Source organism: Cetorhinus maximus, chromosome 2, assembly GCF_964194155.1.
Source record: "Cetorhinus maximus chromosome 2, sCetMax3.hap1.1, whole genome shotgun sequence".
Lineage (NCBI taxonomy): Eukaryota > Metazoa > Chordata > Chondrichthyes > Lamniformes > Cetorhinidae > Cetorhinus > Cetorhinus maximus.
In genome coordinates, this window is record NC_135880.1 from 115890753 (window position 1) to 115908164 (window position 17412).

Consider the following 17412-nt stretch of genomic DNA (forward strand, 5'->3'; position numbering starts at 1 on the left):
AGGTCACTTTAGGCTGCAAGACACAACATGTCATTTTCCATGCAATTGAATGGTAGAGATTCAAGCTCGACTGTTGTGTCTGATGCTGCACCTGACCTGGAGATGGAGTAACACAGTTAATTTCAAAGGGATTCTTGTGTACCAGTACAACTTGATTATTTTCATGTTTGAGTAAAAATGGCTTTAAAATACGATTGGGGGAACTATGGCTCAGTAAAATTACTGTTAAAATATTTTGTTTTTAAATATGCATAATTCACTTTAATATGGAGCAAAAGTTCACCAGCATGAGTATACTGAATATTAAGAGGATGTGGTTAGATGTATGGCAAAGTGCCCAGAACACTTCAAACAACTGGAAACAATGACTAAAATTACTAATGGAGCAATATTCTGCAAATTAAAACTGCATCTGTCTAATCATGTCTTCTAGTGCCACTGCTGTCAGGCAAATGTCAACAGCACCTATTGTCAGCTCCATACTTTTTGTTGATAGATAAGTGATGAGTTTGTAACATTGCTTTAAGAAAAGTTATTCTTGGGCTTTTCCCCACATTTTGTTCCTCACCACAACCATGATGTCATGTTTGGTGGGAAGTTCTTGAGAAATCAATCCTTTCACCTTCTAAGGCTCTGACAATGCAACACTTGATTGTCTTAGTAATTTTTTGGCTCTGCCATGGAAACCACTCAGCATATTGGAGTTTCCCAATCAAGCTGGAAAGAAATCTACACAGGCTGAGGGTTCCAGTTTGTCCAATATGATGTGCACATTTAATGTCCAGCGGGAACAAACACTTCTACACATCCACAGAATTGACAAGCAGGTTAACAGACTGCCAAATGTGCAAAGGGCATTCTGCTAGTTAACCAATATAAACCAAGCTGCCTCCAAATGCAGAGTACCTGTAAATGTTCTGCTGCTTGTCCAATGAGGACAATTCTCCCGTAGGCCATTGGTTTGCAGTGTTACCTAGATTCAGATGGAAAGAACCTCATACCCAACTGACAACACCATACTTTTCGGTTCTATTGGTGAGCCACACTGTCAATAGGCAACAATAGCCTGGTGCTTTGTTAATCAGTTTTCTTTCAGGGGGTCGGGTTACTCTTAGTTGACTTTATTCCAAACTTGTAGCCAGTCATGGTGGATCCACCTTGGCTTCAAAGCGTGCTTAAAACGCTTTGGATATTTTACAAGCACTGGTTTGACAATTTGCTAATGGACACTGTTCAACAAACTTCTCGTAAGCAGCGTCTTGAGCAATGCAAATTATCATAACACATGAGAGCTTGGCTACCATGCTTCGCAGCACACTATAGCCTTGGTTACGTGTTTTGAAGATATAAAGCTTCAGCAGCATTTGCTTGCCTCACTGCTTCCAGTAATCATAGACACTGAATTGTTGATATAGAAGCATGCATGCCTGGCCTTCTGTTTACTCAGTGAACATGTGGCTTCAGTATGGTGAAAGTACCTACATAAGGTTTGCAACCTACCAGCCATCTGGATATTTGAGATTTTCATATCTAGTGCCATGTACCATGTTTAATTGTCACTAACCTCTTCATCAGCTCTTCATTGTGAGAAGTTTTGACAAAAAACATGTCTGCCATGAGGCTAACTCAGAGTACTCGATGACAGGCTAATCTAGATTGCAGCCTTTCCTCCCGACAACAATTTCCACTTTTTCCTACAAATCCACAGCCCAAATCGATCTGTATCTCAAACACGATCCAGAGAAAGCCATTCATGCCAAGATGTTTCAAACCATGCAAGAATAATAGAATTTGATTGCAGGGATGGGGTTGAGAAAGAGTTACATACACACACAAGATACCATGGCCTTCAACGTGTAATCTAATTTCTAACAGATAGAAATCATTCTAACTTTATTTTTGATTTGTGATTTAAATTCCTTATTTATATTGCTGCCTTCCAGATATCTATTATTTACTCCCTAATTTTGAAGAATTTTCAAATTATATCTACCTAGAAGATATGTTACCAATTACCATTGCTCAATTAAAGCATGCAGTTAAAGTTTGTGTGACTATCAAGAGTTCATAGGAATATGAAAAATTATCCTAATGTTAAGTTAGAATACGTGACTCTAAACACTACTCTTTATGGGGAAAAAGCCTTTGAGAGCCAAGTTAAGAGCAAATAGGAAGCACATGTTCTTCCTTCACCTAGATTTGTTTCCATTAAAATGAAAGGTGTTGCAGTAATGAGGCTGAATGCCAAAACTCTCAGTTCTGTGCAAGAAGTTTGTTTCTGATATCTATGCAGTGGCCTTGTGAAGGTTAGACATTGTATAGTGTACAAATACATGACTTGTTCTGAACTTGGCTGTATTTTTGGGTTAGCTTTCTTTCCTGATGTGAGCTAGTGCTAGGTGTGAATCTACTCCAGGCTCATAAAGGGCGAGAATTCAAATGCTGCGGTAGGCTTTAATCCAGGTTTTAAATTTTGCTGCTAATATCTGTGTAGAACTAGAAAATGTTGAGAACAGTTTTGGGAACAGCAGGACAAGCATCATGGAATGAATGCAGCAGGGCTGAACTGATTACACAGAATCAAACTCCCACATGGTACCTTTATGCTTTAACAATGCCAAATATATTTCAAGGAACTGATGAACTAGACTGTTGGCTTGAGCATCTGCCTTCAACATTTTATAAAATTTATAAATTTAAGAAGGCAACTGCCATGAAGACAGCTTCCCATTTGATGAAATTAACTTTAGCCCTTTAGATGTTCTGCAGTGCTTTAAAAGATCAAGAGAAATTTGCTTTCCAATGGGCAATCTTTAGGCCATGTTAAAACCATGCTACAAACTTTAATTTACATTTGTTTGCAGGAGAAACCTTGTCTTCATATATAAATTCACAGTCCAAAATGATTTTGAATTCATTACTCAGTCATAAATGCAATAATACATATTTGAATCCAGTTAAGGGAAATTACAGATTTCTGATTCAATGTAGAAATTTACCTGTGGAGATCAGAAGGCAATTAGTTAGAACCTTGCAAAGTGAGAAGTAAATTGTTGCATGGGTTAAATAATATGATGTGCAGTAACACTGTGACTGAAATATTTGCTGATGTACAAGGCCTGGATTATTATTATTGGCATCCATCCATCTCAGGAGATGATGGACTGCGCCCAGAATGCATGTCACTTCTATAAAGACCATTGTCTGTTGAGGCTGATTCGTGAGTGGCACAGTCCTTTCCACAGCTGGCACAGGGAAATAACATTGGCCCAAAGTCAACTGATGTTTTTTCCTTCCAGCGGATGATAAATGCATAAATATACAACTTTGCAACAACATATTCTTGTAAAAAAATTATTGATTTAGATTTCAGTGGCTGAATTGCATTCTTGACATATCTAAACTAACAGCTAATACATTTAATACAAGAAGCCATCTCAGTAAAGGAGCTAAAGGCAGCACTAGGAATGGCCACCCGGATTACCACTAAAAATGCCAGCTAGCATTCATTAAAGAGGCTGCATGGCATTTTGGTGGCTGGCGTTGTTCTATATGCCCTCTACTAACTGTTGTTTGGGAGTAAACAAGTCTTTGAAGTCAATTTCAAGCGCTACTTAAAGGGTACTCACCATTTCAAGTTTCATTGCTACTGGAATTCTGAAGAGGACCTCTGAAACACATCAGTTGACTTTTAGGGGCACTTTGCCAAAACTTCGCCAACACTCAAGCAACATTTATTCTGGAAAAGCTCTGAGGGCTTTAACTAAAAAAAAGCATTGTGCTAATCGTCCTTTTTGGGCTCCTAATAGGAGTCAACAGGAGAAAGAAAGTGCTTGGGCATGGGCATCCAGCTTTTTCACCCATTGGTCTGGGCAAGGAATGGGAGGAAGACGAGACTAGGTAGAGCTGTATCAGCTGCTGAAAGTGTAAGGGACAGGAATAGAAGGAGGGCAAGTCAGCACGCTTTTACTCTACAGGTACAAAGCAATTCGCCTCCTCCACCAGAACCTCCAATCTCACATCCGAGAATCTATGTGTCCTCTCCCTTGATCACTGAGTCATCCTGCAATGTGTCTCAGTGTGCTATCCAGAGCACTCCACACTTTCAGTGGTGTGGCTGTGAGGAAACCACATGCACTGCTCCACAAAAACTTGCACCAAAGCAGCACGAGAGTGCTAAATCTGCAAGTTTCCAGGTTAGCAGCCCTAGGCAAGTTAAAATATTGCAATCAGCAATTGGGACCAAAATTGTGTGCTAATCCAGGCTTTCAAACTGGCTAGTCTTGTTAGCATTGTACCCATTTAACACTATTTTCACCCTTTGGCAAAAAATACCCTCTTAATATCTCGTTGGAATTAGCAATGCTAATTGCTAATTGAGCAACATGCCTTTTTGTTTGCTAACACAACAAAATAACCTCAGTGTTAATCACTTTCTAAATGCACCAATATTTCAATTTTAATTACACTTAGGACTCACTATTTGAATAAGTTGCTATCCATATTCAGCACCAGTGATATCTGGTGATATCTGTTCAAATTTAGAAAAGACACGAAGAAATGCTATGGGTTCCCCAAGGCACTAATTCATCAAGTCATTGATAGGCTTCAAATTGCAAAGATGTTAACATAAATTTCTGACTTTAATGAAATTTGCTCAATTCCACAATCATGAACTAATAAAAATCATTACTCACACAACTGCTCTAGAAGCAGACTGCAGAAAAGAAGTTGTCAACAATTGTGTGAAACAACTGAATTGAACTTTGTTTGATGTGCCGCTTAGTCACTACTCTTCATAGTAGAATTGAAAAAATATCATATGGGATACTAAATAGTTTTCAACAATTTTCCCATTCAGGTTCTCTGCATTTAAAATCTGGCAACTAAGATTGTCTAATTCTTTATTATTTTGTAAACTACTGTGGTTGGATTCCATTAACAAATCATCAGCTCCCCATTTATGCCTGTTTCCAAGACAATAGCACAAACTGATAGGGAGGAAGTATTGGATAAACTGTCAGTATTTAAAGTTGACACAGCACCTGGACCAGATGAGATGCATCCAAGGATACTGAAGGAAGTAAGAGAGGAAATTTCGGGGCAATGGCCATAATCTTTCAGTCTTCCCTAGACTGAGGGGAGGTGCCAGAGGACTGGAGAATTGCAAACATTACACCCTTCTTCAAAAGAGGTTGTAAGGATAAGCCCAGCAATTATAGACCAGTCAGTTTAACATCAGTAGTGGGGAAGCATCTTGAAACAATTATTTGGGAGAGAATTAATAGTCACATGGAAAAATGTGGATTGATTAGGAAGAGCCAGCATGGATTTCTAAAGGGGAAATCGTGTTTAACTAATTTGTTGGAGTTTTTTAAAGAGATAACAGAGAGGGTTGATGAAGGTAATGCTGTTGATGTGGTGTACATGGACTTTTAAAAGGCATTCGATACAGTGCCACACAACAGACTTGTGAGAAAAATTACAGCTCATGGAATAAAAGGGACAGTAGCAACGTGGATGCAAAATTGGCTGAGTAATAGGAAACAGGGGGTAATGGTTAATGTTTTAGGCTGGAGGAAGGTTTGTGGAGTTCCCCAGGGGTCGCTATTGGGACCCTTGCTTTTCCTGATATATATCAATGATCTAGATCTTGGTGTGCAGAGGCCAATTTCAAAGTTTGAGAATGATACAAAAGTTGGAAGCATTGTAAACTATGAGGAGGACTGTACAGAACTTCAAACGACATAGATAAGTCGTTGGAGTGGGCAGATCGGTGGCAGATGAAGTTCAAAGCGGAGAAGTGTTAGGTGACTTGTGTCAAGAAAGAAGGGAATAATACAAAAAAGTAGTATATGCACCCTTGTGAAAATACTGAATGCTGTTTCTTGGATAATTGCGGAGAATAATACTGCAAGGGATACAGATGTCGGCTACAAGTTTTACCTTACTCATTCACTGGTATGTTTTAAAAATAAAAATATGAATGCAAAAGAATTATACAGTAGGAAATGTTCAATGTACAGAAAAACACAGCATGCTGCACATTTTCCATAAAAATACAATATTCAAAATCATACACGTTATGGCTCTTAATCAGTATTTCTTGAAGTCATTCCTGAACACAGAACAGATTGAAAATACCATAATCAGAATTTATTTTTTTCCATTCCAAAGACTCCTTTTTCTCTATGTCTTATTATCATTCCCCTGTATATCGGGGCAGTCGTTTTTCTTTAAAAGCGTTAAGTCCTTCAATTCTGTCTTTTGTTGGAATCACCTGCAATTTAAGAGAAAAAATACGATTCTGAATTCAGGCTCACTGGATTGCTGGACAAAGTAAAACGGCAATCTGAGGTACACTCTGGAGAGCTGAAATACTGCTATCAATCCTGATCTTTGCATAGTTTACTTCATGATTTACAAACACAACTGCAAAGGATGTTTTTGCTTACAGCCTAACATAACATAATGTCAAGTACAATACATTTAATAATTATCTTGTGAAAAAGCTGAAATTCATTTCAGTATACAGCTGTTGGGGAAATTTTGTTTCATCCTTTTCCTGCATTTTCATTGAGAATCCTGAGTCAATGTTTGGCTTTCTGGACTTCTTAGTACTTTCCACTAAATAATGGCCAAGAACAATTCCATTATGATGTGATCACTCCTCATGCAATTTCCTGCTGTAGGTGACTTTCTAGGAAGGAATGTGTCACAAACATTATAGAGCTACTGAAGCCAATCTGCTTGTTTCAAAATCAATGTGAATATGCCCAAACCCGAAAATTTGGTCTGAATATATGCGGCTGCTCATACATACTGCCTTGTTTGTTGTCTGTTTTGCCACTCTGCCAACTCCATATAGATGCAGAAGGATAGCGATAAAGGAAACCAGTTTAAGAGACAGCATCAATATATGCTTATTCAACAATGGATAACTGTCTCTCTCAAATTCCGTAAAAAGGGATAAGTATTGCATTTTTAAAATTGTATATATAGGCCTTTATAATCATACTGGGCAAGTTTCAGGCAGGTTAGGTCGGAGTGAAAGCCAAGAATCATCTGTTCCAAAATCTCTGGACAAACTGTGTTGACTTGTTAAGTAAGTTTACACTGCAGCAGTCAGTTCACCCACTGTATTGTGAATTTCTGTAATATATTATTTCTTTCCCTTAGTTCGAAACCAATTTTTAAAAAAAGGATAGACAACAAAATAAGGTGGTGTAATGATGATTACACAATACTCAGCACCATTTGTGACTCCTTAGATACTGAGGCAATCCATGTCCAAACGCAGCGAGGTTTCAGCTGACAAGTGGCAAGTAATATTCGCGCCACACAAGTGCCAGGCAATGACCATCTCCAACAAGAGAGAATCTAACCATTGCCCCTTGACATTCAATGGCATTACCATCGCTGAATCCCCCACTACCAACATCCTGGGGGTTACCATTGATCGAAGCTGAACTGGACTAGCCATATAAATACTATGGCTACAAGAGCAGATCAGAGGCTAGAAATCATGTGGCAAGTAACTCTCCTCCTCACTCCCCAAAGCCTGTCCAACATCTACAAGGTACAAGTTGGGAGTGTGATGGAATACTCTCTACTTGTCCGGGTGAGTGCAGCTTCAACAACACTCAAGAAGCTTGACACCATCCAGGACAAAGCAGTGCACTTGATTGGCACCCCATCCACAAACAGTCACTGACTCCACCTCAGGTGCACAGTGGCAGCAGTGTGTACCATCTCCAAGATGCACTGCAGGAACTCAACAAGCCTCATTAGACAGCATCTTCCAAACCCACAACCACTACCACCTAGAAGGACAAGTGCAGTAGAAACATGGGAACACCATCACTTGGAAGTTTCCCTCCAAGCCACTCACCATCCTGACTTGGAAATATATTGCCGTTCCTTCACTGTCACTGGGTCAAAGTCCTGGAACTCCCTTCCTAACAGCACCGTGGGTGTACCTACACCACATGGACTGCAGGGGTTCAAGAAGGCAGCTCACCACCACCTTCTCAAAGGCAATTAGAGTTGGGCAATAAATGCTGGCCTATCCAGCAATGCCCACATCCCAGGCATGAATTTAAAAAATAAATAAATATACCTCTCCTTCCATACAAATTCTCCTGTTCATCTACAATCAGCCCATTGACCTTGCTATCTTGAATTGCCTCTCTTCTCACATGGTCTTAATCGCAAACAAGGCAATCTCCAACCAATTCCTCATTTCTCTTACCACCCATATCCCACTACCCCTTTCCAATCCTGAAAAAACCCTTTAATCTCTTCCATCCTGTTTCTTCCCCCGGTAGGGCTCACATATCAACTTCCTTGAGTTCAAGATATGCAGATTTGAAAGATTATGGCAGACATCTGGTTTATCTATTCAGCGGCAAATCTGACTGAATTACATAGAACAGTATCGGGTCTCGCTCTCTACCAAAAACATTCATCACTTCAGGATCATCCTGGAATGTAAAGATAGACCCGGCTTCTTTCCTGCCCTATAAACTACTTTACTTTTAATCTTGACAACTTCTTAAGGCTCAAAACAAAACCTATTAGGGGTGAGCTGGGTGGAATTCTAGGTGGAGTCTGGGATCATTCCTAGAGACAACCCGAAAGTCAGTTCAACACCTAACAAGAGAGCCATAAAAAGCACCCAATCCCCAGCATTCCTGCTGCACAATTTGAGGGGGATCTTACATTCACACTCGGGGTGTAAATCCAGCAGAGGTATATTTCATCCCTGATCATATCGAATTTACATCCCCTTGTGATCCTTTTAGCTTATAGGGCAGAATTTTCTGCCTGTCGGGCATGTGGGCCTGACCCAATCTCCGGCGGACGCGGAGCCGATCCCTGCCAGCGAAGCGGGCCGCACCGCCATTTTACATGGGCGGGCCAATTAAGGCCCGCTCAGCATGATGACCGGCGGGAAGCACTATGCACTCCCTGTGCGGGCGAGGGGGATTCCCTAAAAGCGAGAGTGGTGAGCTGCCTTCTTGAACTGCTGCAGTCCAAGTGGTGTAGGTACACCCACAGTGCTATTAGGGAAGGAGTTCCAGGATTTTGACCCAGCAACAGTAAAGGAACAATGATATATTTCCACATCAGAATGATGAGTGGCTTGGAGGGGTACTTCCAGGTGGTGGTGTTCCCATGAGCCTGCTGCCCTTGTCCTTCTAGATGGCTGTGATCGTGGGTTTGGAAGGTGCTGTCTAAGGAGCCTTGGTGAGTTCTTGCAGGGCATCTTGTAGGTGGTACACACTGCTGTTACTGTGCGTCGGTGGTGGAGGGAGTGAATGTTTGTGGGTGGGGTGCCAATCAAGTGGGCTGTTTTGTCCTGGATGGTGTCAAGCTTCTTGAATGTTGTTGGAGCTGCACTCATCCAGGCAAATGGAGAGTATTCCATCACACTCCTGATTTGTGCCTTGTAGATGGTGGACAGGCTTTGGGGAATCAGGAGGTGAGTTACTCACCTCAGAATTCCTAGCCTCTGGCCTGCTCTTGTAGCCACAGTATTTATGAGGCTAGTCCATTTAATTTCTGATCAATGGCAACACCCAGGATGTTGATAGTGGGGGATTCAGTGAAGGTATTGAGGCTAGGGAGGTAATTAAATCAGAGGAAAGAGTGCAAGGTGAGTTCAGATGGAGATTGAAATCACTAAAGTTGAGATATCACTCAGAGGCTGAGGGAGGGTACATCAAGGGGTAATACAGGAGAGGGATTTGTGTGGAAAGTACAGAGTGAGGATTGTAAAGAAAAAACTAGAAGAATGGAGCGGGATGAAATGCTAGAAAGAGAAAATAATTCAAGGGGTCACGGATAAGGAGCTCGGTTTTGATTTGGCGAGGCAGGTGGTGAAATGTATAGCCAGGTGGAGAAGATTCAGTAAGGCACAAGGTGTCAGCAGCCATTATGCCAAGTTTCAGTCAAACCCAGGATGACAATACAATTGTTCTTTATCTTGGTCCTCTCAGTTAGTTTCTGTCATGTATAATTCCTGGCCAAAGGTGAGTGCTCCACTGTTAGTACTCCGCCAATGCTGCTCTGGAACTAGCTGCTCAGTAGTGTCTCTCTTCTTGGGGTTGTCCTGCCCCATGGCACTTTCGGACCCTCAAATCAGTCATGGAATATTAGTTTCATTTCTTGAAAACTACTTTAGGAATATGCCAATCACTGCATCTCAAGATGTTTAATAGCATATTATTTTGCTAGTCTATTACAGAATATGAATGCTATTGATATTAATACAACTTAATGATATATAGGGCAGATCCAACTTCAGAAATCAGAGCAATTTCTAATCTGAAATTAGCATTGTTGTGACTACAGCTTGTGATGTTTCACGTAAATTGTTCTTCTCAGACGATACCTCTAATGGGATGCTACTCTTATGATAAAATCAGGAGGATTAAATTTAATTTGAATAGTCTATTAAATCTTGCTTGTCCTTTGAGGCGAAATAACCATGTTCTTCATCCGGGGTGTTCATAAGAGTTCCCAGTACGTATGTAGGTGACTGCTAAAGCCAATCTGCACCCAGAAGGTTCTGCTGCAAATAGGACAGGGTACCGCAGATGACTAAGCTTTGGATGAATTGCTGGCTTGGGATTTCCTCTCCTTGCATTTTCTCTCTTTCTCTGATATGCATTTGTTTTTGAAGGAAGTCTCACCACTTTTTATTTGATTGCGCCAGCTGCAGCGATTCTGGGCAAGCTTCTTCCAGGACTCAAAGTCAATATCAAAACTCCTAAATGAAGCCTTGAGTCCTTGTAGTGCTTCTTTTGACCACCATGAGAGCACACCCCAGACTCAAGCTCTGCATAGAAGATTTGCTTTGGTGAGTGAGTATCAGGCATTCTGGCTACATGACCAGCTTAACTCAGTTGTGACTGTCTCAATATGGTGTGGATGTTTGGCATGCCAGCTCAGGTGAGCACCTCAATGTCTGGTATTTTGTCCTGCCATCAGGTCTTCATAAGCCTCTGAAATCAACTCAATTGAAAGCAGTTGAGCTTCTTGGCATGACGCTGGTACGCAATCCAAGTTTACAGGGGAGGCGGTGGCATCGTGGTATTTTTATTGGACTAGTATTTCAGAGACCCAGGGTGTTGTTCTGGGGACCTGGGTTTGAATCCCACCATGGCAGATGATGAAATTTGAATTCAATAAAAATCTTTAAAATTCATCCCAAGTTGTTTGTGGGGGTGTAAAAGTCTGTGATGCTCCCAAATCAATGGTCTTTTGGGTTCCTATTGCTTTCTGACAATCTGAAAATAACTGGCATTTGTTAGGGTCAGAACTAAAGCTATACATTGCATGCACCACCCAATGGCCATCATGGATGCTGTTAGCATTGGAAACACAATTAATTGGTTGTGCTTCTCTATTATGTAATTACACATTATTGGAAAATGTTTGCTTTATCTTAATGGTGTACACAGCTAAAATATGAATGACACATACATATACAAATACAGACATAATGTTTAAACTCATACCTGAGCATAACAGGCCTCTTCTATTGCTAAACCAGTTTTCAAATCGACCTGGAAAGGAAATAGTTGACAACAGTTTTTGAAAGCTATACCAATAATCACATTTTCTATCTTTATGATAGATTCCACCTTCATGAACAGAAATGTAAACACATAAGTTAACTAATATTGTAGCACTCTTTACTGAATACTTGTTGACCTATTATATGTCTTAATGCACCTCATCTAGGAGAGCCATATTTTCATCAGTGCAAATTACAAACAAAAATTGTGACTAAAAAAGGCACCTACAAGAAATATTGTGCCTACATACTAACCAGCATCAGTTTTAGAGTCTGGCTTCCACAGGGAGAGTGGTGAGAAGGTTGGCTCTTTCAGGTACAGTGTCTGTCACTTGCTTGATGCAACACCTTGGGACATATTTCTATGTAAAGGCATGATGTGAATTAAGTTGTGAATGATGTGACACATGTCCCTGGGGAGATGAGGAAAGGTCCAGTAGCATAAAAACTTCATGCTGGGTCTACCTTAGATATTGCTCAGATTCAGAGATGCTGGTATTCCCATAAATGATCTCCACATTTTACTTCCAGGAGTGCACCTGTAATGTTTAATTTCTAATTGTACAATAGTGCAATTTGTGAGTGTAACAACAGTTCCTTCTTATTATTTGAAGTGGAGATGTGCCTTTCACATGTGTTTCACATGCACTTTTACAATCCTTCAGTCAAAGGACTAAAAACAAAGTGAATGGAGGCTAGATATAAATTGTTAGCTGTTTTATTTCACAAATATGTCAAGGAAAATAGATAAGTGTTCCGATCCTGCTAGGGTGCATTAATGTTTAAAGAGAAATCCGAATACCCAGCAATTAACTGACAAAACTACACCACAAGATTTCACATTTTTAAAAAAAACAAACTTAATTGTATATTAGAATTGAACAAAGCAAGCATTATTAACTTAACACTATAGTTTATAATTGCATATGCTATGAACCCAGTTCTGCCTTTTACTTCCCCCCCCCCAAGAATTCCCTTATACACTACAACAATCTTGAAAGTTCATTCACTTCTTTAGGGACCAATCCGCAAGGTATGCTACAGCTTCCCAGAATTCACTTTAATTCTCCTCAGTGCTCCAGTTATTCTCCAAGGTAATATTTTATGGGGATCCTCCCATTCGCTTATCGGAGAAGCAATTCTCAAACTTTTATTTAATACCTCATGACAGCTGATGCCTCAGCTCCTTGGTCGGTTGCTGACAGATACCCAACTGCCTTCTCATAGCTTCCAAGCTAACTCTGCTGACTGCTTTCTGCCACAAGGCTCTGTGAGGGGCACTGCAGATTTCTTCCTCTGGTTCCAAACTAGGGAAATCTTCCAGCTACTTTTTCCCTCACGAAATCCAAACTGAGCTTGAGCCCCACCCGCATTCCGTGCAGTGATCAATAGTTAATATGTTCTCTGCTTAAAGTGCAAGCCTAACTAACAATCATCCCCTTTTGATTCTCTCAATCCAGCGAGGTGCAGTTTACACCAAAACAAAGCTGCAATTGTCTGCTTTCTGAGCAAACACCCAGATAACTTAAACAAAAGAACATTCTACCCCCACAGCCTATCTGTAAGACAACATGGCATGCTTTGGGAAGGTCTGAAACAGAAAGGCAAACAAATTATTTTACCTTCAACAAAACTCTTTGATTCTGTAACCCGTATGAATAATTTATATTTCTAATAGATGTAATTGTCTTCTCTCTTGACTCCGTGTCCACAAAACAACTCCCATGGGCAGAATTTTCCAGTCAGCGTGCAGGGGCGGGCCCGACACGCCGATGTGTAAAATGACACGCAATGATGTTGGGCGTGCGTCCCGTCATCGCGCGCCATTACGATATTTCATTTGGCAGGCGTGCGCCGGAGTTGGCTGCGTGGCCGCCGAAATGTAAACGGCCTATTAAGGCCATTAAGAAATCAATTGAGCCACTTGTGAACGCTGCCCATCCAACCTTAAGGTTGGATGGCAGGCGAAAAGCCCAAGCGGCCTTCGCGTTTTTCAGGAAACCTCATCCAAGGGCAGGATGAGGTTTCCTGAAGCTTTTATTAAACAAATAAATAAATTTCCACAAATATAAAAACATGTCCCCACTCATGTGACACAGTCACATGAGGGGACATGCTTAAATAAACGTTTGAATCTTTTCTTTCATTATTTTAATATTCATTCAATCTCCGAGGCACAGAGCTGCCTCAGGGAGATTGCTGCACTGCGTTGGCCCTGGTTCTCCCTCTTCCCCCTGCCTGCACAGGTAGTGCTGAGCGCTACTGGCCGTGTATTATGTCAGGCAGGCCTTAATTGGCCTGCCCGTGTAAAATGGCAATGCGGAGCCGATCGTGGGCAGCGATCAGCTCTGCACCCGCCCACTCCCGCTCAGCCTGCCTGCCATAGGGAAAATCCTGGCCCATGTTTACAAAGCTGCTTTTAGTTTCTATTATTGACATAATGATAGACACCATGGCTCTACCGAGAACCAGAGATGGGTCATCCATGGTGCAAAAACTCTCCCTTCTAGGTCTAACCCAATTAAACAAACATTTTGAACTGTAATTATCCCAGGTGCGGAATCTTCTGCCTATTGGGTGGGCAGGTCGGGGGCAGGCTAGGGCTTGCTTGGGGAAGGGGGAGAAGGGGCCTCAGGCAAAGGAAGAGGCTGCAGGGCAAAGGCTGTACTGGGGAAGGGGGTATCCCAGGGTCTGTATGGGGGCACCTGTTGATCTGTGCAAGTGGCCTCAAGATGGTGAGGGCTGAGGAGGCAGTCTCCAGAGATGAGGCCAGATGGAGATATGAGGGTGTGTGTGAGCTGGCAGTGAGTGAGATGCTACTGAATGTGTGATGGGCTTGTGAGTGTGTGAGTGTGGAGTGATGAGATGGTTGCCTTACCCTGATGGCACGGATGACATCATTCATTCTCTTTCTGCATTGGATGAGCAACCTCTTCTGTGCAGCATTGGCACTGACCACTGCCTCCCAAGCCAGAGTGGTAAGATTGCTGGATCTCCTGCCGCTAGAGCGGGGGTGGAGGACATCATGGCAGGCCTCCAAAAGGCATTCCGGTGATGGGTCACTGAACTCTTAATTGGCTTTCAGGGCCTTTTCTTCACTGGAGCATTCTGGGCTGCAAGCACTGAGAACCGTGTGCTGTGTAACTTGGAGTTTAGATATGGCATCCGGAGTGAGAAATGGTAAGGTAATGGCATGACGGGTGATTTAGAGGCCACCCACCAGCGAGACGGTATGTTTCCTGTGGCTGAATAATTAGTGAGGCGGGAAGCAGATGATATAGCACGAAAACCCACCACTGTGGTCGGCAGGCAAAACATCTTTTTCCACTCCCGTGTAAATCTGGGATGATTCCGCCCATAATCAAACTCATTAGGGGTTACCTTGGATAGCCCCAAAAATTACGTGAGGAGATCGCAATGCATGAAAGCCCCACACCCAAAATGATGTAGGTGGCACACAAATGTTATGTTGCACGTTAATTATAATGATTGTGGTGTGCAGCCCAGTGGCTACACACCTCAGCAGGTGGTTCAAATTAGTGTGAGGTTAACACCACCTAAAATCAGACTAAACCTCTTAAAGGCTTTCTGGCTGCAACAGGAGCTGGAACTGGTCAAAGAGTTGAAGACCAGGAAGAACATGCAAAAATAGAGTAATAGGTCAGACAGCTTGCCCCAGATTCTCTTATACCTCACTGGAGGCATTGCTGTTTAGGAGGATACAGGTGTTCTTCACTCAGGGGCTAGGAGACAGACAGACACTGATAACACTATGGAAGCAGGCAGCTGTTGCGGTCAATGCCAGAAGGCTAGCTCCAAAGACCTATATGCAGTGCCAAAAAACATTCAATGACCTCACATAAGTGGCCAAGGCCAGTGAATACATCCTCACATGCCATATTCTACATACTGTGCTGCTAGCCTCACACACTGATCCATTCACCACAACCCCTTCACTCATCTACTAATGATCTCTATCAACCAGGACTCAACTTCACTTTCATAACCTCATCTTGCCCACCCTTACACAGTTATCACTGCCACAAGTCACACAGATGTCACAACTTCCACACAATGCCAAATCTTCAACTGTGGTTGGCACATCTCCAAAATACATTGCACTATACTTTTTCCTCTCCTTTTGCAGGACAAGGTGGCCCATAATAGGTGACAGCAGCAGCTAACCATCAGGGTGAACTGTATGTGCTCACCCCAATGAAGAAGACGGTGCTGGAAATAATTGGGGGGGGCCATCACTGAGGTCAGCAGCAGGGATGAAATCATTAAAGAACATGGTATGTTTCTGCCTAATCCATCTTCTCACATCCAATTTCACCCTCATTCTGTAATGTGTTATCTTTTACAAGTTACAGATGGTCTAACCATGCACTTCTTGCTTCCCCTCACTTCCTTCACCCCAGTTCTGCCCTTGCACCTGTATGCTTTCTGACACCCAAGAACTGCCGCCTGACCACTGCTGCAGTGGTGCAGGAGAATGAAGGTCTAGAAGAAGAGATGAATGAAGAAGAAACACAGTAATTTGATCTGACACTTTCATACCAGCTGAGATACTGGCACTGAGCAAAATTTAAAGGATAGCATAGAGGCAGAATCTGCATGTGGTGAGTCATTAGACACGAGTTGACTGCAGCCAGGACAGAAGGAAAGAATTGCATGGGTGCCAGCTCCTTGGAGGGCGAGATCACAGAAGAGTTCTGCAGAGAACTCAGGTGAGCACTTCAAAAGGGCAGCATACAGAAAACGTCTGATGGGCAAGCACACACAAACCATGCATGGGCTAGCCTGCCAGAAAGCCTGCTGTCAGTCAAGGAGTATGGAGGAGTTTGGTTCCAATTTGGCGCAAAGTTTTGCACAGAGGTTGGAGACCATCCTTTCCAGCATGAATATGGTAACCATCTGATGGCCAATGTCTCAGCTTCCAACATTCCACTGCAGCAAAAGCAGACACCAACATCTAAATGCTACAGTGGAAGCTCAGAATGAAGTCATGAAACCTCAGCGTGTTGCCATGTGGCCTCAGTCTGCTGCCATCACTGCTGCAGATATGAGTGGTCAATTTGGCTTCGAACAGATTTTTTAGCATTACTGAAGTTCCACACCAGGGAATGGCATTGACTCTGTGCAGTGTGAATTGGCTGTCCTTTCTCAGGATGACAACATTCATGCTCTCAACTCTGTCACCGTGTCATTGCCCTTCTAGCCTGTCAGCCAGCCAGCCCAGATGCTGCTACCTACACCAAGGTGGTGCAATCCAAAGCTGGGCTTTCTAGGCCAGAGCACTTGAGGTCATCCTGGCAGGCCATCTGCAGTATCGCTCAGTGAAAGTCAGCAGCTTTCCATCAGCCCTGCAATGGTGGACAACGTGTATCTGTATTCGTGGGAACTGGAGTCAAATTAGCATTCACAGACAGCCCATCCAGAATGTGAATGTACTGGCTACCTCCTCCCCACTTTCTCGTCTTCCTCCTGAAGTGATCACCAAACTGGTGGCAGCAAAGGCTGTACCTCATGATGGCTAGGTTGTGGAGAATGCAGCAGGCCATCATGATCGAAACACCTGCTCCAATGAGTACTTGAGGACCTCTCTGAAGCAGTTGAGGCAGCAAACCTTTGTTTCAGTACTCCAACCATCTCAATGATGTTTCTTTGGCAGTGTTTCTCCCATTATATGCATGTTGGCCACATGTGGTTGGTTTGTGGAGAGGAGTAATGGAAGTATCCCAGCATGTAGAAATTCTGGATCATCATCATCTGGAGCACCGTCCTCACCCTGCTCTGAGGCTTCAGGTCTAATCCCAAGAACTGGC

At 42.4% G+C, this 17412-nt stretch overlaps 1 protein-coding gene across 3 annotated transcripts in view; it reads right to left on the bottom strand.

Annotated features, from left to right (window-relative positions):
- Nucleotides 1–2831: 2831 nt before the first annotated feature.
- LOC144696982 (methylglutaconyl-CoA hydratase, mitochondrial-like) overlaps nucleotides 2832–17412 on the bottom strand; it is a 97460-nt gene continuing 82879 nt past the window's right edge. For all 3 annotated transcript variants that reach the window (XR_013580289.1, XM_078568732.1, XM_078568725.1), the window contains exons 4-5: nucleotides 11526–11573; nucleotides 2832–6280 (exon numbers count right to left, since the gene is read on the bottom strand). Coding sequence is in view for 2 of the 3 variants with exons in the window: in XM_078568732.1 (XP_078424858.1) it covers nucleotides 6203–6280; nucleotides 11526–11573 (126 nt within the window). In the remaining variant the exon portion in view is untranslated. The remainder of the gene's footprint in view (nucleotides 6281–11525; nucleotides 11574–17412) is intronic.